The 26,130-nt window shown below is 33.1% G+C and overlaps 1 protein-coding gene across 12 annotated transcripts in view; it reads left to right on the forward strand.

Moving 5' to 3' along the window:
• Positions 1-26,130, forward strand: part of LOC109108502 (SRC kinase signaling inhibitor 1-like) — a 56,667-nt gene that overhangs the window by 11,518 nt on the left and 19,019 nt on the right. For 5 of the 12 annotated variants that reach the window (XR_006158394.1, XM_042751620.1, XM_042751625.1 and 2 more), the window contains exons 2-9: positions 7,721-7,962; positions 12,663-12,686; positions 19,271-19,472; positions 20,543-20,868; positions 21,852-22,630; positions 23,936-24,019; positions 24,201-24,241; positions 25,502-25,525. Coding sequence is in view for 11 of the 12 variants with exons in the window: in XM_042751620.1 (XP_042607554.1) it covers positions 7,771-7,962; positions 12,663-12,686; positions 19,271-19,472; positions 20,543-20,868; positions 21,852-22,630; positions 23,936-24,019; positions 24,201-24,241; positions 25,502-25,525 (1,672 nt within the window). In the remaining variant the exon portion in view is untranslated. Of the gene's footprint in view, positions 1-2,421; positions 2,541-2,752; positions 2,771-7,720; positions 7,963-9,284; positions 9,878-12,662; positions 12,687-13,044; positions 13,541-14,519; positions 14,735-19,270; positions 19,473-20,542; positions 20,869-21,851; positions 22,631-23,935; positions 24,020-24,200; positions 24,242-25,501; positions 25,526-26,130 lie in introns of those variants that run through there. The other 7 variants (XM_042751628.1, XM_042751629.1, XM_042751621.1 and 4 more) reach the window with 7 other exon arrangements.

Genomic DNA, 26,130 nt, shown 5'->3' on the forward strand with positions numbered 1-26,130 from the left:
TTATGGACCACATTGTATGAGCCTCAAAATCTTACCTGTGCTTCACTTATTCCATTATTTTTTAGCCAGCTTTCATCATCTCTCCTCTGTTTCTGACACTAAAAGACAGATCATTAATCTCCAGGCCACTTTACTGACTCCCCCCAGGCGAGAATTCCCAGAATCCCCTGACACTTGTGGCCGATCGTTCATACCTGCTTAGAAGCGTCTGAGGACCCAGGGTCAAACACCTGTCATGCCACACTTGCTTTATATGTCTGTCTGAGGAGTGTTAAAATTGGGCAGTGATCAATCTTTGTGCACCATGTCACACACAAACACATGGACGCATGGGTGGTCCCTAGTCAAGTTTATTTGTCATTATAGATGATTTCATGATATCTGCGGTCATAACCAAGGACAGAGAATGAGCAAAGAGAGAATAGAACTAATATAGCTTTCTAATAACCCTGTCACTAGCCATGCAAATATTGTTGGCTCTGGTTATGTTAACTGCTAAACGCAAATGTAAAACTGCAAGCCCTGATTGGTTCTTTGAGGGCTCTGCTAGCTGCTGATTGGTTGTCACAACTGGTATTAAAATGAGCCTAAGGGTTAAAAGTGTGTAACCATTTAATGTTTAAATGCTTGAATTCTTAGAATGAGTTTAAGTGTTGTCCTGCTTTTTTTGTTTGAAAGGAATAAAATGTCTCAATCACTGCTTTGAATGTATGACTACCAATAATAATATTTATCTGAACATTGGCAGATGTTGGCAGAGCACAAGGGCTGATATACAGTAGGAAGCCTGTTTGGAAATAATTATTATCATTATGTTTGATGCAGCCAGTGGCACAGAAATTACATACTTCACCTTTGATGGAAGTTTCTGGTGGCCATTAAGGCATAATTGTTCCTGTCAGAAATCTTTGTATCAGTTTCAGGTAAGAAATGTCTTGCTTTATGTATTATTTGTTTGCATTTATTTAACAATTACATTGCAAGTATCACTATTGCGATTGCTTATATTTGGAGGTTTTTTTATTATTATTTACTAAAAACAAAAACAACAAAACAAGAAAAAGTGCTACTTTAACTGAAATAAAATTTATATAAAAATAATTTCAGCTAGTTGTTAAAGCAACATTTCTCATTTTTATTTAGTTTATCTTGATGAACTAAAATAACAAACTGAAATAAATTAACAAAAACTAAAATACTTACAATAAAAAATTATTAAAAATGGCAAAAATGCAACAAAAGGACTACATCTTTTATCTAAAACAAAAAATAAAAACCTTTCCAGAATATTAATAAAAACTACTTTATATAACAGTATCTTGATACTAAAATAAAACTAAACCATAACTCATTTCCTGCAGTTTATGCTACAGACATGAGTCATACTTTGCATTCATGCATTTGCCAGGCACTTTTATCCAAAGAGTATTCACATTTTTAAAAATCAATTTATGCAGGAATATTTCAAATCACACACATTTTCTTTAAAATGATGCAAAAATGTAGTTTACTGCAAGTAGAACTTAACTTTAACCTGATGCATTGTTTGCTTTTAAACAAATACTTATTATATTTAGATATTATAATTTACTGCAGAAATGACTCGTGTCACTCACATAGAAATATGATACTGCGTTGAAAAACACAATATGCAAAAAAAAAAAAAAAAAAAAAAAAAGCTGCTTAATAGTGCAACGTCTCAGGATGCAATACCCGGCTATTAGATTTCCAGAGGCAACGACCACACTGAAGGAACAAAAAACTAGTTTATTTAGCCTCGAATTAAGTTATATTTGTATTTGTGTATTATACACTTCTTCAGCATTTACTGCCTAATAATCCTGAGTAAGTGCCTTCTATAGCAGATGTGTTGTTTACTTGACTCCATCCCAGTTGTTAGTTTCTTCCAAGCAGCTCGTGTTATGAATAAATGATCTGTAATTAGCATTAAATGTTAAGTAGAGCTGTGTCTGGTTGTATTTGTGTGCTAACCTCACATTGCTTGTCACTGTCCTTGGCTTCTGGTGGGAAAAAGTGTGTTAGCCCAGCTGGGAAGACTGTTTGCACACTGACAGACATGACTTGTGTCCCTAGAAAGTTCAATGTGCTCTCAGCATCAGGCCGTATATAATGAGATAGAAGTGTATTTTTGAGTGAGAGTCTACTTCATGATGTTTTTTGCAGCTTTTATTAGGCATCATATCTCTTTAGAAGACTTGGAACATAGTGCACACGTTGTAAGGACTACTTGCTTTTTAGTGTAAATGTACCTGAAAATATTCTCAATTTGTTTTAACTTGTGACTATCCTGATTTGTAATATTCAAATATAATTTCATGCTGCAAGAGACCCAATCACGCTCTCATTGGTCAGTTGCTGTAGTCTCCGCCCACTTGTCCATCTCATTAATTACAGCTGCTCTGGTATAGAGGAGGTTTAATGCTCTTGTTGTAGATCAGATGGTCTCTGTGACTATCTGTGGATTAATCCATTCCTCTCACTCTCTGAAACGCTTTCTCCATCTGTATTTCCTCCCAGCGGTATGCTAATATAATGTTTTCTCCTTTGATCTCCCATCTCTTCTGTGGGTTTTGTTGTTTTGGGTGTCTTTATTAGTTTGGGCCTCTATTTTGGGCTCCTCGGTGGGTGTTGAGTCTCCACAACACTTTCGAAAAACAACATTTTTCTTCTGAGTTGTTTTGTTGCCAGTTTTTGTGACCAGATTTATTTTTTTATTTTTTTAAGCTGCAAACTGGGACAAAAAAGGAAGGTAATATTTTTGTAGTTTATTAATTTTTAATAATATTTATTTATAATATTTGTATTTATATTTATGTAGCTTTTTTAGTATTTATTTATTAAATTGTTTTGTTTTATTTAGCAGGCTATTTATTTTAGTTTTATATATTTATTTATTATTAATTGAATATGTTTTAATAAGGTTTAATTACAATTTTATTTTATTATTAGTTAGTTATTTTTAAGCTATTTTCTTTTTTAATTAGTTGTTTGTATTTTTAATTATTTAGTTAGTAGCTCATATATGTATTTTTAATAGTGTTCACTTTTTTCAATTAATTGCCTTTTAATTAATTTTATTAATTCGATTTAGTTTGTAGTTATTAACTTTATTTTTTAGTTGTTTGTTTGTTTTTTATTTATTTATTTTTTGTTTATTTAGTTAGTTATTTAATTAGTACTTTACTTTAGTGCTGGGCAATGATTAATCATGATTAATCGCATCCAAAATAAGTTTTTGTGTGCATAAAATATGTGTGTGTACTGTGTATATTTATTATTCATATATAAATACTAGGGATATGCCGGTATCAAATTTTCATGTTGCGATTAATTGATCATGTTTTACCACGGTATGCGGTATTATCACGGTATTGAAATTAAGTTTTAAAAAAGTGGACATAATACAGTATAACAGGTAAAATAACTTTTTTCTTATAACAAAAATAACTGAACATTTAAATACAATAAAGCAATACAAAAAATATATTTAAAGTTAAAAATTTTACACCGATTAAAGTGCAAAAGAACTTTAAAGACCCATAGGTATCACTTTACAATAAGACCTCATTAGTTAAGCTTAGTTAATGCATTAACATTCACAATGAGCAATAGCTACATTTGCTACAGAAGTTACTAATCTTTGTTAAAAAATACAAGTCTTAGCTCATGTTAGCTCATTAAATAACACAGTTGCAACTTTCAATTTTAACAATGTGTTATTAAATATTGGAATACCTAAGATTAATGAATGTTCAGAAGAATTTTTCATTGGCAGTTTGTTAACTAATGAACCCTAATGTAAAGTGTTAATGAACAATAAAGAATCAAAACACTTTCAAACAATATCTAGGACATGTTATAGTCCAGATTAAAATGGAAAAAAAATTATGGAAATATATAAATATTATTTTATATTATTTAAATGTTTAGAAAGTAGCAGCTGCTTTTATTTATGGGGTTTCCAGGGTAAGGGCTGCAGTTTCTGCAGTTTAGCGCCATCTGCTGTCAGAGAGTGAATGTGCTTTCATTCAGCGCGTCTCTCACGTGTTCCTCCATGTGCTTCTTGTGCGTGGTTGTTTACATCAGAGTTCACACGGGTCTTTAAAGCAGCATACAAACGGTGTTGTGCATTTTGACCAGCAGATTGGGAAAAGTATTATTAAAATGCATTTCAAATTCTGAATAATTTGTAATATATAATTATTCTCGGTATTTGGAAGTGCCCACGATAACAATATCGTGCATATTCATTACCGCGATATATCGCATTACCGAATACCGGCACAAGTCTAATAAATACACACACATGCATATAAGTATTTAAGAAAAATATGTTATGTTTATATATTAAATATATTTATATATAATATAAATTATATTAATATAAATATATACATGTAAATATTTTTGAAATATATAGTGTATGTGTGTGTCTTTATATATACACATAATACATATACACAGTACACACACATATATTATATAAACAAAAATTGTGATTAATTGTTGCCCAGCACTACTTTATTTATATTTATTGTTAATATTATTATTATTATTATATTTTATTTGGTGGGTGGGGGCTGCAGTACTTAGTCCTGTGGTGTTAAAATAAAATGTATTATTACTTATAATTATTGCAAATAATTTTGTTGCTCTGTGTTCCTATTTTTTAATTTTTTATTTAAGCACTCATATTGTAGCTGTGTGTTAATGAAATGCACAAATGAGCAAGATGCATCTCTCTTTGTTTGTATAATGATTTTCTGTGTGCATGACGTCATTCTTAATAGTGGTATTGTGAGCGAGTCCAGAGGATGTATGGCTGTGTGTTTCTCAGTTTGACAGGTCAGACTATTAGTGTTGGCTGACATGTGCTAAAGCTCACTGTGTTATATATCTTCCAGCAAAACACACACGACTCATAATTCTCCGATCAGCACGCGGTTGCCAAGCATCTGCCTGTTTTATCATGTTCAACCTTTATCACATCATCAGACAATTTCCGTCCCACCATCTCGCTGTCTTATCTACATCCCTGATTTCCTTTTCCCTCCTTTAACACGTCAGGTTTCCCTCCCGTTGGGTTTGAGAGATATATTGTACACTGCTGTGAGAAAACATCAGGGTTTAACTGTATGCGAATATCACATTTTTACTGTCACTGCACGATTGCTTCATATATTACTGGGTCAGTTTTCTCAAACATTTTAGCTATAATTAATAATATTCATTAATGGAAGGAATATTATTATTATTGCTCATTCTTCATGTTAGTGGTTTGCTCAAACTCTGCTACATGCTGCTGCTACAACACGAATGGACATGTAGTAATTATAATATTTGAAATTTCAAAGATGGAGCCTTTTGACTTTTTGGAGGTGTATTTTCTTCGCTTACCTGACAACAACATAGCAATATTCGAAAAACCCTCAGAACCTTAGCAAATGCTGGCATGTTTTGCAGCGGTAATTTCTATTTATGATCAATACTTACATGACAAGATGCACAGCAGATTTTCTTTTCTAAAACTTAATTTGTAAAACTGTTTAGTTTTGGTTGATTAATACAGTCTAAATGTACCTGTAAATGTCTGTATATAACACTAATATAGTATTTATAAATATTTTAAATAGGCTTTTATTTTTATATTTTCAGACTTATTTTAGTTTGAGCTGTTTTATGTGCTTTTTGTCATTAGCTTTAAGTAATTAATTTTTTTATTTTTAGTACTTAAATTTAAACTAATTTTATTTCAGGTAGTTGCCAAGTCATTTCATTAATTTATTTTATTTTTTGTTTAATAATGTCCATGCACCACTTTTTCAGTTAACTGACAATTTTTTTTTGATAGTACGTTTACATAGTCCTGTGATGTTTAAATTATTTATTTATTTATTATTTATTTATTACTACTACTACTATTATTATTATTATTATTATTAAAAATTATTTTGTTGCTGTATGCTACTATTTAATTTAATTTTTAATTTAATTTCATTATTGCTTTATTTAATTTTTTACATTTTATTTCAGTTTTATTGCAATTAATAAAAATATCTGAATCCAAGTTTACTTCTGCAAAGCATGAGTTATGAAAAGTGTGTGTATGATAGTAAAGCATGTACTTACAACTATACAGTAAGCCAGAACACTGAAACTAGGACATCCTACAACATCATCAAATTAGTCTTGGAAAAACATCAGAGAAACCAGTCCTCATTTGTAGCACAAGGGGTTGTGAGTAATATTAGCATAAAAACATTCACTAATACAAAATACATCAAAAATAACATACCATCCAGTCACTTTAGACATCATATTATACAATAAATTGACTTGGGAATCTCTAATACTAATCTTTCGAACCGTTTAGTATGCATATACAATGCTATCTTACGACCAATTCATACGTATTTTACGAGGTGGCTAATTCGTACGAATTTGTACGACCTCACTTGTACGATTTCATACGATTTGTCTAGACCCCAGTGATGGGTAGGTTTAGGGGCAGGGTTAGGTGTAGGTCATTCGTACAAATTCATACGAATGTGCTACTCGTAAAATACATACGATTTGGCAAAAATCATATGAATTTGTACGAGTGTGGTCGTACGAATTTATACGAATTAGCCACCTCGTAAAATATGTACAAATTGCCGTGAGATCGGGCTGGTACAGGGACGTGCACAGGGGGGTTGCTCAGGTTGCCCGGGCAACTGCCCATATGCCCTTCTTGACTCACGTTGCCCTTCCGAGGTGGAAAAAAAATAAACAAGTTTGCTCCTTCATCCCATATGAGTAGGCTATTGTATAGGGTAAATTTAGTATAGTATACAGCTGTGGAATTTGTATAGGGTGTGAATTCTGTATAGAAAATTATTGCTTGACTAAAGTAAAACCCTCTCTCTCTTTCTCACCCATGCACACTCACTCATGCACACACCCACGGCACACACACACACTAAAAAATTGTGCTATATTTAAAGTTTTCTTTTTATTTGTTATTTGTCATGTTCTTTTCTCAGATTAAGCTCCCTGACAATCTGACAGAAATGTCTTGTTGTGGCTCAAAAATGGGTTGAACACATGCGGTTCATGTATGTCTTCTTTAGTCTGTTGGCTCTTTAGGTTTTTTTACTGGCACATGTCACTTACACATTTTGCACTTACTGCGGAGTGTTGAGACTGTTTACATATGTGTGCCCATATGTACATTTTATGTACTGATTTTATTTTTTTGAATGAATATTTTCTAAAATTGTATGATGTTTTTGTTGAGTTATTATTACACAATACTTTTTTTCTGACCTTTTTGAATCTTGCCCCTGACAAATAACCCAAATACAAAAAAAGACTAAAACTAACACTAAAAAAAAGTCATGTTTTTCTATGTTATTATTAGTAGTAGTTAAGTTGATTGAGTGCTGTATTTCAGTGTTTTACTTTGTGTATATATATTTTAATAAAGACCCTGTTATTCTCAGTCCTTCATATAGCCCGTGAGTTTTTTTTTGTTTTTTTTTTTGGGGGGGGGGGGGGGGGGGGGGGGGGTTACATGAGTGCCCTTTTTTTAGGTCAGAGCAACTGCCCCTCAAAATTCCTGTGCACGTCCCTGGGCTGGTATATATCGAACTGCTTCATCCAACATACCAGATATCCAGCTTTTGACCTTTTGCTTTCCACTTTTTCCTCTCCACAGGTTTGCGAGGGAGAAGGAGAGAGTGAGAACTAGAAGATAAAGTGCTTGTGATGTTGCGTGGGGATGATGCCGAATATCAGCGCCGCTATCACACTCTGGGCAGCAACACGCGCCGCCTCTCCAACCCCGACATGGAGGCCTATGCTAAACTCCACAAGAGCGGCGACACAGAGCATCAGAGAAACAAATACCCTCCGCAGCACGCCGCCACGCTGGTCAACACCAACTGTGCACGGCAGCAGGTAACACACGCAGGACTGTCTGAGTGTGTTTGTTGAGCCTTGGTGATCATATGGGAGGTGCAGGATTGAATCAGGGCCTGTTTTGTACCGATTCCACCCAGCTTAGAATTACTATTCTAAAAATGCTGTTCTATATTTATGTTCTAACATTATTATGTTTAAATATTGAAAAGGCCTTTGATTAGTGTTTTTCCGCCTGTCATGGTTTTTGTTCAGTTTTTTTGTGTTCCTATCTCTGTCTGTCATACTTCCTCCCACCTCTAATCATCTCTTTCATCCTCCTCCTCCTCTCTGCAGTCATTCTTCTCTAGTAGTAACTCTTGATAAGTCATCCAACACTATTGTTATTGTGCATATTGTGTGTGTATATATATTCACTGGGAAAAAATGGTGTATAAAAAAATCTTCACTCAGAAATTGCTAGTAAATTTCACAATTAAGTACAAAAAAGCAAGTAAAACACTGAATTAAATATTAAATTCTGAAGTAGAAAAACCAAAATAATATTTTCTTGTAAACAGTTTTAACAATTTTGAAAAATATTTTTTAAAGAGTGTGTGTGTGATTGTGTGTGTACATATACAGTATATACTATATATATATATATATATATATATATATATATATATATACACACACACACACACACATAGCAGTGTTATTTATATACTATTTAAATTTTTATTAATATTTTTTGAATTAGCTTTTAATTTTATATTTTCAGTTTTAGGTCAATTTTAATAATTGTATGTGCTTTTTGTCAGTTGTTTTATTTGTTTTAAAATATTTCAGTATAGTTTTACATTTATTTTCATTTCAGTTTTTTTTGTAATTATTTCACGTAGGTGCAAGGCAACATTTAAATAAAATAAACTAATATTTATATTTTATTTTATTTCTGCATTATTTCAATAACAAAATAGTTTTAAACAATTTTAAGGTTCGGTCCTAGTTAATGTTTAATGAAATTTCACAGACGCAATCCAGTCATTATTTAAGTTATTAATTAAACTTACAGTTAGTTACCAAAGCAATGTTTAAAAATGTAACTTAGTTTTAGTTTTTCATGTAATATTCACATTATTTTAGGAAAGTTTCAATTAACAAAATTGATTTTAATAGTTTCATTGTACTGTCACATTTACTGTTAATTGCCGACATTTTTGTCGGTCCAATAGGAGTTTCACATTAGGATGAAAGGTTTGCAAACCTTTAGTTTTAGTTAAACGTTAACAACATTCTAAAATATCTTGGAAACCGCATAGCGACACCCTGGCAACCACCCACAACAGTCGTGACTGTGCAACTTTCAAATGTGCTATCATTGAAATTCTAAATAGGAAACGTACAAATCTAGGTTATATTTGCAGCTTTGTGCAAACCCATACTGTCATTTGCTCTTTTCTTTTAGCCATCCCTCTCTCTCTCATGATCAGTCTACTCTTTCTTTTTAATCTCTTCATCCTTCCTTGTATTTGCTGTGTGTATTTGCCCGTCTGGCTGCATTCGTCGTCTCCAAACACCACTGGAATGAGAAAGAGAGAGGGGAGTCTACCGTTACCATGGTAACCGAGCTCATGTAGGGAAATCAATGATTTCACATAGCTAGCTGGCATACAGGGGACTGAGACCCAGAGAGAGGAAGAGCACTGAAAGACAGAGACGTTCTCGTTTCACATCCATAAAGTGACGTATCTGTGCCTGAAACGAGAGGAAATGTAGGGCGGGACTTGGATTTGTTCTTCAGGAGCCGATTGGATCTTGCAATGTGAGCATTATGAATCCCAATGTGAGTTTGCAGTGGATTCTGGGGGTTTGTTCTTCTGCTCAAAAACCACACTTTTGAGGATTTTTACCGGGACGTGGAGGCTGAAGGTCAAGTTCACCCTCCAGAGCATCTCCACGTATCCCAATGGTAATGATCTTAAAATCTGCTGTTATTTGATTTTATTGCTTTTTACATTTAATGCTAACAGGTGTTAAATTACTGTATTAATATTGAGAAGATTTCAGAAAGGCTGCATTACCTACAACAGTAAAATAAAACTGTCTAAATATCAACATTTAACCATTAGGTGAACTTGTTTCACAGGCAATTATGGTGAGAGGTTTCTGTTGGAAAACGTGTACTGAATCATGACGTTCACAATGAGACCAGGAGTGTGTGTTGAAGTAAATAGGCTCCATTGTGATTTCATGTCAGCTGTTAGCTTCAGGATGCAGGGAGTGACGAACTAAGGAAGTTATTACAGTTCATAGATAGAGACACAGCAGATGAGGAGCAGAGAACTAGAAGGAGAAATCGAGCCGACAATCGAGCTAATTAATCAGTGATGGTCTCATCCCTTCATCAGTCTGTGAGGACATGAGAAATCCACAGTGAACAGGCAGAGAGAGACTGAGAGAGCCTGACAGCTTGATGGTATGATTGAGGATGTAATCAGGTGCAAATAGTGTGTGTGTGAACAACATGTATTATGGTGGGACTGAATATAAGGATGCTTTTAACCTGAAAGCATGACCATTCACATACTGTACCATTTTACTTATGTATTTTGACACACTTCAGAATGAAAAAGAGGATTCAACAGGATTTTTTGCAAGCAACATCTTTCCATTCATTTAATTTTATTTTATTTTATTTTATTTTATTTTATTTTATTTTATTTTATTTTATTTTATTTTATTTTATTTTATTTTATTTTATTTTATTTTATTTTAAACTATAGCAATAGTTTAAAACAGTTCTGATCAGTTCCAAGTTCAATGCAAAGATGAAACCATTTATTTTGTTTTATAAATTATTTAATTGAATTTAATTTAGTAGTTAATTTAATTTAATAATTTTTGTTATTATTATTTTTAGGCTTTTTGGAATTTTTCCATTTATTTTGTTTTATAAATAATTTAATTTAGTGATTAATTAAATTTAATAATTGTTGTTATTATATATTTAGGCTTTTTGACATTTTTTTTCATCTAGAATAATGCAATTCAATAGTGAATAATGCAATAGTGCAATGATGAATCATTCACAGTAAAATCAGGAATGTGTTTTAAAGGAAAGTGGAAAGGGGTTTTGAGCATTTGCATACAATTTTACTTCTGTATTTTAACATACTTTAAAAAGAAACAATATTTAATATTTTTTTTTAAAACAACAGCCATCCATGCATTCTCAATGTTTTTTTGACTACCTACTGTACAGTTAGTTCAGAAACAGATCCAGACAGTTCCAAATTGAATTTAAATATGCATTTCCATTTTTACTTGTTACATAAATAATTAATAATAATAAATACTATTATTAATATTTTGAGGCTTAAAAAAACAATCTAGAATAGCGTACACAGATGAATTATGCAGATCAGCAATGTTTTACGAAAGTGAATAGGGACAATTTTGATTTCATGTTGAATTTAACGTATGCTAAATTGTAGTGATGTTGTAGATGTCTGTGTCGTCATAGCAACAGTGTAGGTGGTTGTATGACATGCAAGTATAGAAGCAGGTGTGGCCTGCCGCAGTGTCTGTGTGTGTGTGTGTGTGTAAGAAACACACACACAAGAGAATGATGCCTGTGTGAGAGAGACATAAACAATGAGAGGCAGAGAGAAATACTGTATGATGAGAAGCAGGTGGGTTTGCTTGACATGCAGGTCGGGTGGGTCTTCATCTCATCTCTGTTCTTCCTCATATACTGAACTAACGTTACTGTAACTAAAGCCCTTCTGCTGCTGTATGTGTGTGTGTTCCAATCTGTCAATTAAGTGCTCTGACGCACACACTTCTGCTTGTCCTAGTGATTAGCTAAATAGTATCTCATAGTGAGCTACTTACCTACAGTAGACAGCATTTTAGGGCATGTTTGAACATTTAATTAGAACAGTTGAACATGTCTGTGCAGAAATATTTTGTAGGCAGTGTTTTGAGATTCACCAATATGAGAACTCAAAGAAACACTTATGTTGCCTTCTTAGGCGGTATCTGGAGCTATCAAGGGTTGCATAACATCCAATCTATTAAGAAATCTACTAAGAATCAGAGATCCTGTGTGTTAGATGGTTGATTGAACGGATTGTGGCATTTAAGACATTAGAAATACTTGCAAATTTTCATGTCAGCTTATAGTTTTATTTCTGTTTGAAAATTGATGTTGTGGTGCCTTGAAAGCCTGAACCTAACCCTTTATACAAAAATGTGTTAAGCCAATGGCCTTTGTTTTTTGACACAAGAACTTAATTTTGTGTGAAATGTGATTAAGAATATGCTTTTCTGTTGGCTAAACAGCACCTGTCATTTACTGAATAGAGTTCAAGTATCCCTTAGGTGTGATAACTTCTGTTCAGATTTTTGGGGTCTCTTATGCTAACCAAGGCTGCATTTATTTATTTATTTTTTCACCAAAAAAACAGTTTGCCGCTTTGTGGAAATCATGATGCTTTTTTCCCCCGTCTGTAAACAGTTTTCTTTTATGAATATAAAGTTCAAAATTTATTTGAAATAGAAATCTTCTGCAGCATTAAAAATATCTTTACTGTCACTTTAGATCAGTTTAATGCATCCTTGCTCAATAAAAGTATCAATTTCTTTAAAGAAATAAAATAAATATTGACCCCAAACATTTGAATGTATAGGTGTTTAAATGGATATACTGTAAACCTGCATAACACTTTCCATTTTGTCTCTTATTCTTATAGCAGCCACATTACTGGAGTTTTAAGGTAAGACTTCTCTTCCTCTCCAGACGTTTATGCATGCATGTTTATCTGTGTTTCTGCATGTCTGTGTGGCTTGAATGATCCTCTAAGAAAACTTCAGATGCAAAACATCACAATACATCCACACAGTGCAATCAAACTAACAATGCATGCCACAAAATGAATGAAATGTATGAATACATTAGTTGATAATGGTCTACTGTATGAATGGTGAAACGCTGCTTTTGCACAATGCCTCACAGGGAGCAACATTTAACATTAAAGTGCGCACAATGCGTTCTGAAGGTGCATACTGGGATAATCCAGCAGCTCCGTAGGAGCATTTATTATGGAAACTCTAAGGTGAATCATTTATTTATAGCCTCCATGCATTTCCTGGAAATCCACCTTCAAGACAAACTCCCACACAAGGTTTCAGTGCAATGACTCACCTCCATTGTAAATGCAGCCTACGACATCGGAGTCATCCAGGGACTTCGGCAGGTCTTCAAGATGTGAGACGTGAGAGCCACCAGCCTGTATCCCCTAGGGGTGCTCAGGACACCTATCTTTGGCACTGGGACAATGCTGGAACTCCTCCAGAGCTGAAAGAGCTTTCACAGCAGGCTTAGGAGAGAGAGAGGACAGGTGTTGAAGAACCCCACGGAGCATCCCGAGGCTGATTTGGTCAAGCTGTGCGCAGCCTTAATCGTCTTCTTTAACTCCCTGGAGAGCTGAACATGACAAACCTGCGCTCTGAATTGTTACTGAAATCCTTTTGAGCAAGAAACTTGCCCTCAGCTTTTCTTCTGGCCTGCTCTGTTCTTGCATGCTGTACAAACCTTCGGATGAAAGGCATCTTTCAGATGGAGAATAAGGTGATCAGAGTTGAAAAACATGAACATTTTCTAGTTTGGTGGTCAAAATATAACTGAAATCTCACCTGTTAGCATATGATTTATAAAATGTAGACAGTATATTTTTGTTTTTTAATTGTTTTGGGTTCCATAGCCTACCTAATATTATAATAAAAAAATGTTTTAATACTAAAAATCACACTATAAAAATAGTACATAATAACCAAATAGCAAACAGATCAAAACATATCACAAGATTGACTTAAAAAAAATACATTACAAAATAAACATGAAAACATATGATAAATCATATTTGATATTTTTGTAACCTATTTCATATTTTTGTTTTCACAAACTGTAATTAACACCATTTTTTAAAAACTTTTCAAATGTTACTTTGTTTACTACTCCTAATTATGCTTATTTGCATGTTAGACTTATTTTTTTAGTTTAAAATGTTTTTATGTTTTCTGCAAATGTAGATGTTGCAAGTGTAACCATGTAGTTGATTATTACTTTTTATTTACTCATTGACAGGTCCTTTTGAGAACGTTTAAAATTGTTCGCAAAGCAATCCAGCGCTGTGTTTGGCCCATATTATATGCTACAAACAATCAGTATTACTTTACTTTGACATGAATAGTTAGTGACTATATCATTACCTTGAAGCAACGTGTCTTTTGATAATTGATGATAATAGTCCTCTGCTTCATGGGTTGCCAGGTCTGCTTTACCAAAACAAGCCCAACTGCCGCTATAAAATAGTCCAATGGCATTTCGGGGAAATTTGATTATCAAAATCACTATTAAAAAAAAAAAAAAGGGAGGTAACAGTGTAAAAGTAGCCCAGCTGCGCGGAAAACCATTGACTTGGCAACCCTCTAGTTAGTTATTCACGGCTGACTTGGTGCTTCTGTTGGTAAATAATCACTACACATTTGCTTTGGTAAGCAGTGCAGGTTGTTTTTCTTTTTCTTTTCTTTTTTTTTTTGTAAAACAGGGACATTTCCAAAGACAGGAAACTAAAACCACCTGGTTAACCAAGACTGGAAGCTCTTTGACAGCTTCTGGCATGTGGAAACGCATGGCTTGCTTTGGTTAAATTGGCCCCAGGGTACCGATGAGCTCGCGGCATGCTGGACTACAAGAGAACCGTCCAATGCGCAGAAACAGGGACATGCATCGCTGATGGATTTCCTCACATGGGTATATTAGGTCTGAATATTAATAATGGATATCAATAATGAATAGATTATGTGAAAAATTCAGTAATTTAGAATTAGTTGCCATTTAGACACTTCATACTGGGCGATTAAAAATGCATTTATAGCTGGGACAGTTCTGCCCTGAAGCGTCCTGGAGTTAAGTGTCTCGCTCAAGGAGCCAGTCGTCGGGCCTCGACAGATTGCACTGTTGATCCCTGAATCCCTCTTCTCTAAATTGTTTCCCATCCTCAAGTGTCCAATCCTGTTAAAGGTAAAAATCTCATAAAATATTTTCAAAAGGAACCAGTGTTAGTCAGGGTTGCTTTAACCGGTAAGATACACTTCTGTTTAAAGATATATATATATATATTTTTTTTTTTAATGTCTCTTATGCTCTAAAAAGTCTCTTATGGTCACTAAGGCTGCATTTATTTGATTAAAAACACAGTAAAAATATGAAATATTAATACAATTTAAAATATCTGATTTTTATTTGAGTAGGTTTTAAAATGTCATTTATTCCTGTGATGCAAATCTGATTTTTTAGCATCATTGCTCCAGTCTTCAGTGTCACATGATCCTTCAGAAATCATTCTAATATGCTGATCTGCTGTTAAAGAAACATTTCTGATTCTTATCAGTGTTGAAAACAGTTGCGTTATTGTGCTGCTTAGTATTTTTGGGGAAACCATTGTACTACTTAAGGATTTGTATGTGTGTGTGTGTGTGTGAATAGAAAGAGATTTATTTTAGAATAAGGACGTTTATCTTAAATAAAACATTTTTGCAACAATGTAAGAGTCTTAATAGTCAGTTTGGATAAATGTAATTCATCCTGAATAGTATATGTGAGCATTATGGGTGATAATTAGAGCGTGACAAAATGTTTCAGTCTTTCTGTTTCTTTTGCTCCCAGTAAATAATAAATAATGCTAAATAAATAAAGAATTGATTGTTGTGGAGCTTGCATAAACTTAAAATGTTAGCTAAAATATAATTTAAAAAAAAATCTGAATTTAATTCAAATGTTATATAATATAAAACTGGTGCATGTCGTATTTTCTGTTGGTTGTACACAAGAAAAAATTTAAGAAATTCAGGCGTGTGATGTGTTATACTTTTATTCAACAAGCATGCCTTAAATTGATCAAAAGTGACAGTAGAGATATTTATGGAAAATTTCAGTTTCAAACAAATGTTGTTTTGAAGCTTTGTCATGCAGGAAGAAATTACATTTTAAATATATATTTAAATCAGGTTTTTTCAATTGTAATAATGTTTTACTGTTTTTACTGTATTTTTTGTAGCTTGGTGAGCATAAGAGACTTCTTTAAAAATATCTTTATATTAAATCAAGTCTCTATAGTGCTGTGTATCATTGCCCAAGATGTCGTCTTGGAATAACATTTTCCTCCTCTGATCAATCGATCGGCAGCCTTTGACTGAGGTGAAGAATTCTGCATCTGTATGACAGCTGGATCAATATTACAAGGACTGAGTTCCTCGACTTCCCACTGGATGCTATCTGTGAACCTCTGTTTCCAGGAAGAGTGAAGCCGTGGACCTCAGTGCGCACTCAGATCAGTATGACGCACCAGAGCTGGAACTGTCTGTCTGAGGTGTTCTCACTACACGGAGCTGTCACTGCAGACGCACACGACTACAAACCACTCCAGTCAGAGGAGACTCATGGAAGATGCAGGCAGTCATGATGGGTGAAGAGATGCTAGATGACTGTGCACCTGTAGAGCCATCTCGTTTTTGTCAGGAGCACATACTCTCAGATACTTTGACATTTCTTATCCATTTATTGAGATGCGCTTTTTACTGTCTTGACAGAACTGTGTGTGTGTCAGGGTTATTATAGTTAAATAGTTAAGTTTAACTTGATGCACAAACATAACTGAAACTAAAACTGAAATAAAAATTCATAAAAACTAATAAATAAAAATAACACAGTTATGTGTGTTAGGGTTATTATAGTTAATGAAAAATAAAATTGAAACCACACACACACAAAAATTTTGTTACTTAAAAAAAATCTATAAAATAAAATAAAATATAAAAACTTAAACTTATTACAGTAAAATTTCTCATTTTACTTCACAACATTTTTCAATTTTAATGTGACGTAGTAAAATAACTTAAAACTGAAATACAAGCAAATAATAAATATATAAAACAAACAAAACAACTATAGTCTAATAAAAACTGAATTATAATTAACTAAAAAAAATTAAAACCACAAAAAAATAGATTTTAACCAAAATAAAATAAAATATAAAAACACCTTAAAAAAATTCTCAGCTACAACATTTTCATTGTCATTTAGTTTAAATTGACACTAAAAAAAAAAAAACATAAAAAATAGACTTAACCAAAATAAAATAAAATATAAAAAAGACTTAAAATATAAAAAACTAAAATAACTAAAACAGAAATACAAATTAATAAAAAATTAGATCAAAAAACAAAACAGGATTGTAATTAAGGGTCAGGGACAGGGTTATTATAATTAACTAAAAAAACACATAAAACACATAAAAGCATAAAGTGCTTTTCAACTACAACATTTTTCATTGTTATTTAGTTTATCTTGATAATAAAATAACTAAAACTGAAATATATAGTGAATAAAACTATACTGACATTAAAAAAAAAGAAAAACTAAGTCAAAATATGAATAAAACCTATATATCTCAGTGATACCAAAATAACACTTGTCTGTGTGTGTGTGTGTGTGTGTGTGTGTATTGTATATAACTCAAAAACAATAAATTTACATAAATTTACACTTTACACACTCCCTTGTTGTTAAGTCAATAGCAAAGCTCCCTCTCTGGCCACATAAACACAGGGCCACACTTCTCAATCAATAAGCGCTGTTGTGTTGATGCTGTCATGCTAATTAATGTATTTATTACTTATTGTGAAGCCATTAACCTATAGCACACAGAGACAGATGCCAGAATCAATGATGCTGCGTTTCTCACTAAATTTCTGCATCTATCTGCAATATATTGCCAAACTGTTCACTTTATGTAGTTTGTAATTAAATGTTTTAAACTTACAGCACATTCCTGATTACATCTCTCACTAGAACGGTATTCCAGGATTGTTAACACCTGTGGAATTTGGCATGGAGGGGCACAGCTGCAAACATCTGTCCTGTCCGTCAAACCTTCATGCATTCTAATTGGCTAGAATACATATCAATCAAATGGCCAATCAGAGTTGCAGTGTGGTCAAGTTAAGAAAGATTCTTAAGGCTGCAAACCTTTTCTTTTATACACTGCCACATCTCTGACATCCACATGTGCTGTACTGAGATTTAAAGAAAGCAGATATTTGTGTGAGTCGAAAAGTTGAGTGTTTGCATGTAGTTTTTTTTCTCTGTCTGATAACGGTTTGACATTTTGGTTTGTTGTTTAGGAAACCTCTCAAACATCATACTGACTTTTTATACATTTCAAATTTAGCTCTATTTTTAATTATGGTGATTGAAAATATATTGTTTTATATTTTAAATATTTGAAAATATATTTTGAATGGGTAGATTTTCTTTGCCAATGCATGCACTACTGTTCAAATGTTTGGGGTCAGGTCGATTTGTTTATTTTTTTTATAATTTAAATTAATATTTTTATTCAAGAAGGATGCATTTATTTGATCAAAAATTACATTTGAGACATTTATAATGTTACAAAAGATTTCCATTTCAAATAAATGCTGTTCTTTTGAACTTTCTATTTATCAAACAATACAAAATGTATCAATTTCCACAAAAGCATGAAGCCCCATAACAGTGTTTTCAACACTTATAATAATAAAATGTTTCTTGAGCAGCAAATCAGCATATTAGAATGATTTCTGAAGGATCATGAGACACTGAAGGTTGGAGTAATGATGCTAAACATTCAGCTTTACCATCACAGTAATAAATTACATTTTAAACTATCAAATAAAAAACATTTAATTTAAAAATGATATATTGTGATATATTTTACACACTACCATAGTAAAATATTCCACAATACCATTTTTACTATATATTTTTTATCAAACAACTGCATCCTTGATGAGCACAAGAGAAAAAAAAACTTACTGACATCAAACTTGTTAACAATAGTGTAACACTTTAAATTAAAAGCTAAATTGAAACATCGACATGAATTTGAGGATTTTGAGTCTTATGTAGTTTGTTTTCTTTTGCTTCAGCGACAGCAGCAGTCGAGCTGACATGATCATGTGATCAGCATGATTTGAGAATGTTTTAGTCTGCATGGGTTTCCTATCACCACTTTGGAGACCCACACACACACACACACACACACATCCTAATTTTCCCTAGGCGCTCTTTTGCCTTCCCATCACGGAGGTTTCATTACCCTTGCAAAACTGCTGTTTCTGCAATACGGGCAATTAGAGAGCGTTCCCTCCCTCGATCCCTCTCACACACACACACACACACACACACACACACACACACACACACACACACACACACACACACTCTGATCCGTCTGTCACCGTCTGTCTCCTGCAGGCGCGGACTCCGCGCGGCGCTGCGGGGCTGCAGCAGCAGTCGCTGGGCGAGCAGGTAGGAGGGCGACTGTGTTATGCGTCTGCGGAGAGTTTGGAAAGCATGGCAGATGCCGAGCTCCCGCTGGGCTTCAGTCGCTCCAACATCCTCAGACAGAGTCTTCCACTGGCACGATCGCCCAGCCAGGCTAAACTGAGAGCGCCAGGTATGACACATCAGCACTTCTGTGGCATTACTGTTCGTGTTAGTCAAGCTTTCGTGCGCCATTTCATTTATTTCTGCCATTTACCAAACTGTAAGTAAATGCTTACATTATTTACTATTAGCTATTAGTTAAATACTTACTATTAAATACTTAATACTTAAGTAAATGCCTTTTTATTGTATGTTACGTTGTATCTACCAGTCAGAAGTTTAGGGTTGTAAGAAGTCATTTACGCTGTCAATATTTTCTTATTTCAAATAACAGTTTTCTATTTGAATATTTAGTAAAATGTAATTTATTTATTTGTATTAATTTTCAGCATCATTACTGTAGTCTTCAATGTCAAATGATCCTTCAGAAATCATTCTAATATGTTGATTTGCTGCTCAAGGAGCATTTATTTTTATTATCAATGTTGAAAACAGATTTCTGCTTAATATTTTGTAGAAACTGTGCTTTTCTGGATTCATCGATGAATACAAAAGTTCAAAAGAACGGCATTTATTAGAAAAATAAAAATCTTTTTTAAAAATGATTAATATTCATACTGTCACCTATGATCAGTTTAATGCATCTTTGCTGAATAAAACTATTAATTAAAAAATATTTATAGAAATTTGTCAAATTGAAATACATCTACGTTTTATACATTCATGAAGCTCAAACCTTAGATTATTGCGCTAGGAACGTCAGTGTCATGGGTTTGATTCCCAGAGAGTGAGGGAAACGGATAAAAATAGGTACTTTGTATGCAGTATAAGTGAAGCATCTACATAAATATAGATTTATTTCCCTGCATGAGTCAATTTTGCAGCTTAATTTCAATGAATGTTCTGGGGTTCTGGGTGTTTTTACACTCTTAGTACTTACGCAACCATTCAGACTGAGTCTGACTAAATCAATTATATACAGTTAGTTCTGGTTCACTAATTTGATTGGACAAGCAGCGTTCAATATTTTGTATAGCTGCAAGAGATTGTTTCACTGTTTGTATTACTCCACTTTTCTACCATTTTACTGTTGTATTGCATATCGTATATCAACTGAATAATTTTTTTGTGTCTTTCTAGCGGTGTTGTTCTTGCAGTTCGGTGACGAGACGCGGCGGGTGCACATCACTCATGAGCTGACCAGCATGGAAACACTTCACGCTCTCATCGTTCACATGTTCCCTCAGAAACTGACGATGGGTGCGTTGCGTTCCCATGGCACGGCTCTGCTCATCAAGGACGAGGCACGCAACATCTTCTACGAGCTGGAGGACCCTCGTGACATCCACGACCGGTGTCTCATCAAGATTTACTGCAGAGAGGCTCCGATACGAGACACACACTACAATGCTCAACACACGGCGCACACAGTGCACCACACACACATTGCCAACGGAGACCTGCGGGTGAGTCAACACATAGCTGTGTAACACATATTCAGTCATCTATTTTATGTCACATAAAACATCTCAATGTCAGTAACTAATAACAAAAAATATTATTCCAATTTTTAAATAATTATTCATAATTTGTTTAATTGATAATAAAAAATAATAATCAGATGGATTATTCTCTCTTGTTTTTCACTTTAAATTGTACAGTGGTTCATACATTGAATAAAATATAATTGTACTGTTTTACTGTAAAAGTACATGCATTATCATTTTAGATATACATTTCCTCCCTAAATTATAATTTATACAAAGATAATTAAGATAATGGAAAAACATAATGCTTTTTCTATAAAATAAAATTTTTACACTCTTTTATAGTAAAATAACATTTTATTAAATATAATGTAAATTCACATAATTATATATATATATATATATTAACTATAAATTGTAAGGTGTTTCATACTTTTTATGTATTATACATAAAACATATTTTTACTAACGTTTTACTGTAAAAGTACATGTATTATCATTCTAGATATGCCTATTTTCCCTAAATTAATTATTAAAATGATTCAAACAAAGATAATTCATACTTTTTACTTACATATATATTTTTACACTCTTTTACAGTAATATAAGTGTTTCATACTTTTTCTCCATAAATTATAATTTGTGCAAAGATAATTCATGCTTTTTACCTTGAATACCGACCCCAAACTTTTAAATTGTTGTGTACAGTTACATACTATTTCCAGGCTTTAAGAAATTTTACGTTGTTCTTCTGTCATTTTACAGCATAGCTTCATCTACTAGATGATAATAATGAAGAACACATCCTATCCCTTCCTCAAATCTATATTGTGTGTGTAAATGACAGAAAACATGCAATAGCGAGGTTCTGTTCTTATACAATGAATCTTTCTTGTCATATGTCATGTGCATTTAATTTCTCTCGACTTCTTCCTCTCTCCCTTTCTCTCTAACTCCTCCAGAGAGAGCTGGTGTACACCTCGAGGGAATCGTCTCCCACGCAGCGTTTAAACACACTCCCGTCTTCCTCTTCTCCCTCTGGGTCCCCGTCACGCTCGCAATCGCGTCTTTCTTACACGGGTGGGCGTCCTTCCTCTTACGCCGGACCACATCCTTCACCTCAGCTCCACCCCTATCAGCAACACCACGCCCACCCCGGAGGCCACGCCCCACAGCAGTCTGGCCACACCCACCCAACATTTTGCCCCTCCCCAAGTGCCATTCTTGAACGGCGTGATGTGAAACCGGACGAGGAAATTGCATCGTCCTCGAAGAGCATGGTGTTGCTAAAAAACGAAGCGATATACGCAGACCCTTATTCGCTAGTCCAGGATCCTCGGTTCAGCGTGGCTTCGCCGCAGGCTCTGGCGTACCGCCGCGGATCTGTGCGTTCTGTTGGTGGCTACCCCGCTGCGGCATTGCAATGTGAGCTTGAGGGTGCCCTCTACAGGTCTGGCGGTCCTATTTACGCAGATCCATATGCTACGATGGGTTTCCGCACCTTACCTCCAGCCTCGCCTCAAAAACTGTCTGATGGCAGGGATCCGTATGGGAGCCACCCGGGACGAGGGTCCCCTGGGAGACATGGGTTTCGTAAAGATGGCACTGTGTACATAGAGAGCCCCAAGAATCGTCCAGGAGGGCCACCTCTGGAGCAGATATGCATGCTTGGGGGCCCCGGAGGAGATGGAGGGCCCATGCCAGTGTACGGTTCAACATTACCTGGTAACGAAGAGACCAGGTGAGAGCAGGTTTTTCCTCCTTAAAGGGATAGTTCATCCTTAAGTTAGGTTTTGCAAAAGGAAAGGAAACTGGTGTGAAAACGAAAAGAAAAGTTCACCAAAATGTTGTGATTTATGTAATATTTTTTTTAGTATTTTGGTTAGGTATAATTTGGTGGTAGCCATTGACTTTTGACATTTCTTTCCATGCTATGGAAGTCAATAGCTAGTCAACTGTTTGGTTACTCACATTCTTTCAACAGTTTTACAGTTTTTCAGGGGACCTCAAAGTTTTGCATGAGATTTCAAAAGCATTGAAATAAAGTTTTTCTTCCCACTGCATATTATTTCCATCACTAAAGATTTGTGAGCAAATGCAAATATTTTGAGGGGAATAAAAACTTAAAGTTTTTTTTTTTTTTTTAATTTTTTTACGAGAGAACTTGAAAACGTAAAAAAAAATTTGGCAAAGTGTTTTAGCCAAACTTTTTTTTTGTCTGTTTGTTTTTTTACAGACAAAAATATGCATGAATAAATCTCATATATATTACATTATATTTAATATATTATTTATTTTAATATTTATATATTTTAAATTTTTATTATAATTTATAAATATTGTTATAAATGTTATTTTTACATATTTTATTTTATATTTGTTATTTAATATTAATATTTATTTCAACTATGTATTATAATCTATAAGAAATATGGCATTATTATTTTTATCATGTATTAATTTAATATATTTTATAATAATTTATAATGAATAAATCTGACATTTTTTTTTTATTATTATTTATAATAATATGTATTTTAGGGCTGTCAAATGATTAATCGCATCCAGAATAAAAGTTTGTTGACATAATGTATGTGTATGTACTGTGTATATTTATTATGTATGTATAAATAAATATGCATTCATATATTAAGAAAAAATATATATTTATTTATATATAAAATATTTCTATTTATAATATAAATAATATGTATATATATATATATATATATATACACACACACACACACACACACACACACACACACACACACACACACACACACACACACACACACACACAGACACAGACACATGCATGTGTGTGTAATTATATACACAATAAATGTACACAGTACACACACATTCATTATGTAAAGAAAAACTTTTATTTTGGTTATTGTTTGACAGTCCTAATTTTTATTATATATATAATATTTTATTTAGTATTATGAGAGAATGTACACATTCTCTGCATTTTTTGGATGAACAGAGTTTTGCGAGAGCATGTTGTTTGTATGTGTTTAAAGGTATTTCGTGTTTTTAGAGAGCGAATGGAGGCAATGGAGAAGCAGATAGCCAGTCTAACCGGACTAGTTCAGAGTGTTTTGACCCGAGGACCAGACAGCCCGTAAGAAATCTCAACTTCAGTCCAATACTACTGAATATCACTATTAAACCTGAAACTTTTGAATGACTTTTAGATCGCTCAGCATTCATTTTAATGTTATTTTTAACAATGCACATCCATGCAACATATATTAGCATGTAAATGGAGTTTGTCCTTCATGTTTCTTGTGTTTGTCTTGCAGTGAGAAAGCAGAAACAGCGAGTGACTGCTCTGCACCAGAGAGTGAGTACCATACAGTTTAAGTGTGTTTGAATGTAGCTTAAGCATTTCTGCGAAATATTGTTAAACCTAGTTGATGGAAAAAGCTTTAAATACACCCTTTCTGACAGACATATAATAAACATTTATGACAAATTGTGTAGTTTTGTCCGCATTATTTAGAAACTACCATACTAACAATCACAATCAAAATGAATACAATTAATCATATATTAATCAATTAATGCTTGAACAAATTAATACAAGAGGTTAATAAAATAATCTTATTGATACTAAGAGGTGACGGTGATGTTCCAACAAAGCCTGAACTGCTTCAGAATAGCTGTTACTAAACTAATTATGTTCACAAGAACAATTAAGTGATGCAGAGTAGGCGTATCAATTAACAGGTCATTAAATGAGTGAATCATGCATGGTGATAATAAGACACGACTGTGTGCTGCACTGAAGGACGTTTGTTTAAATGACAGAAGCAGGCAGGCCAATTTCTCGAGGACTGCAGAATGATCTTAAAGTGAAGCTCATTTGGATTGGTTTACATTAGCTAATGTTTGTTTGTGTTTTACGGCTGTAGTCCATGACTGAGTTCATGATTTGAGTGTCAGTAATGTAACATGAACATGAATTCATGCTAATGCCACAGACACATCACAAACAATGCGCTAATTCATGTAAGATGTGCATGTTAATAATAAACTATTATATTATATTATATTATATTATATTATATTATATTATATTATATTTATTATATTATATTATATATATATAACTTATTTTTAAAGTCATTATTTATATATATATATAATATATATTTTATTTATAGTTATTTGTAATTGATTAATCTTATGTTATTATATATATATATATAAAACTTATTTTTAAAATTTATATTATTGTTTAGATTAATATATTATTAATATTATTTCAATTTTTTTTTTTAATTTGTATGTAATTTTTATCTTAGTTTTGCTAACTTATTATAATTTATAATGAATTAGGCTATAATTTACTTTTCTATTTATTATTTAATATTTATTTTCATTATTTATGCATTATAATTTATTATAATAAAATTATTATTATTTTTTATAAATAATATATTTTAATATTTTATTTATAATTTATAGTGATAAATTTAACATTATAATTATTTTTATTTGATAATATGTGTATTTATTTATTTATTTATTTATTATAATTTCTTGTGCACTAGTATGTATTATTCTGGGGACAGTTAACTGGTGATATTTTATATTTCAGCTGGAAGGTTTAGAAAACAAAAAGGTATATTACTTTATGTCTGGTTGTCTGTCACTTTCTTAGTTTCCCCTGCGTGTGTTGCATTACAGATTGTGTTGCATTGCGATTTGTGCATTGCAATTTTGCGTCAGGAGTGTGTATAGAATGTTTGCACTGAGGGATCTCAGATCCTGGAGTTTGGAAACCATCTGTTTATGTATATACAGTGTCTGTAAAAGTATTCACCTCCTTTGACTTTTACATTTAATTAACTTGAAATGTCATATTGAAGATTGCAGAGCACTTTGTGTTGATGTTTTGAGTTGTGATGTCTTGAGTTAAATGATGATTTATGGAGCACGAAAAGTCCAAAAAGGAGTTTGCTTTTATATGCACTGGATATATATATGTCTGTCCTATGGATTCTTCCCGAATGTTTTTGTTGTATGGAAATTCCCACTAACACTTGAATGTCAGTGTGCTAGAATGTTTGTCTTCCTTTTCCAGTTCTATAAAGAACCTAATAAGGACATCAGAGTCTGTTTCTGAGATTCTAACAGTGTGAATGTATATGCAAATGAAAGGATCTGAATTTGAATGTATGTTGCATGAATATACAATTCACTGTTGATGTACTGAGTTGTGCTGGG

Source organism: Cyprinus carpio, chromosome B24 (assembly GCF_018340385.1).
Source record: "Cyprinus carpio isolate SPL01 chromosome B24, ASM1834038v1, whole genome shotgun sequence".
Classification (NCBI taxonomy): Eukaryota; Metazoa; Chordata; class Actinopteri; order Cypriniformes; family Cyprinidae; genus Cyprinus; species Cyprinus carpio.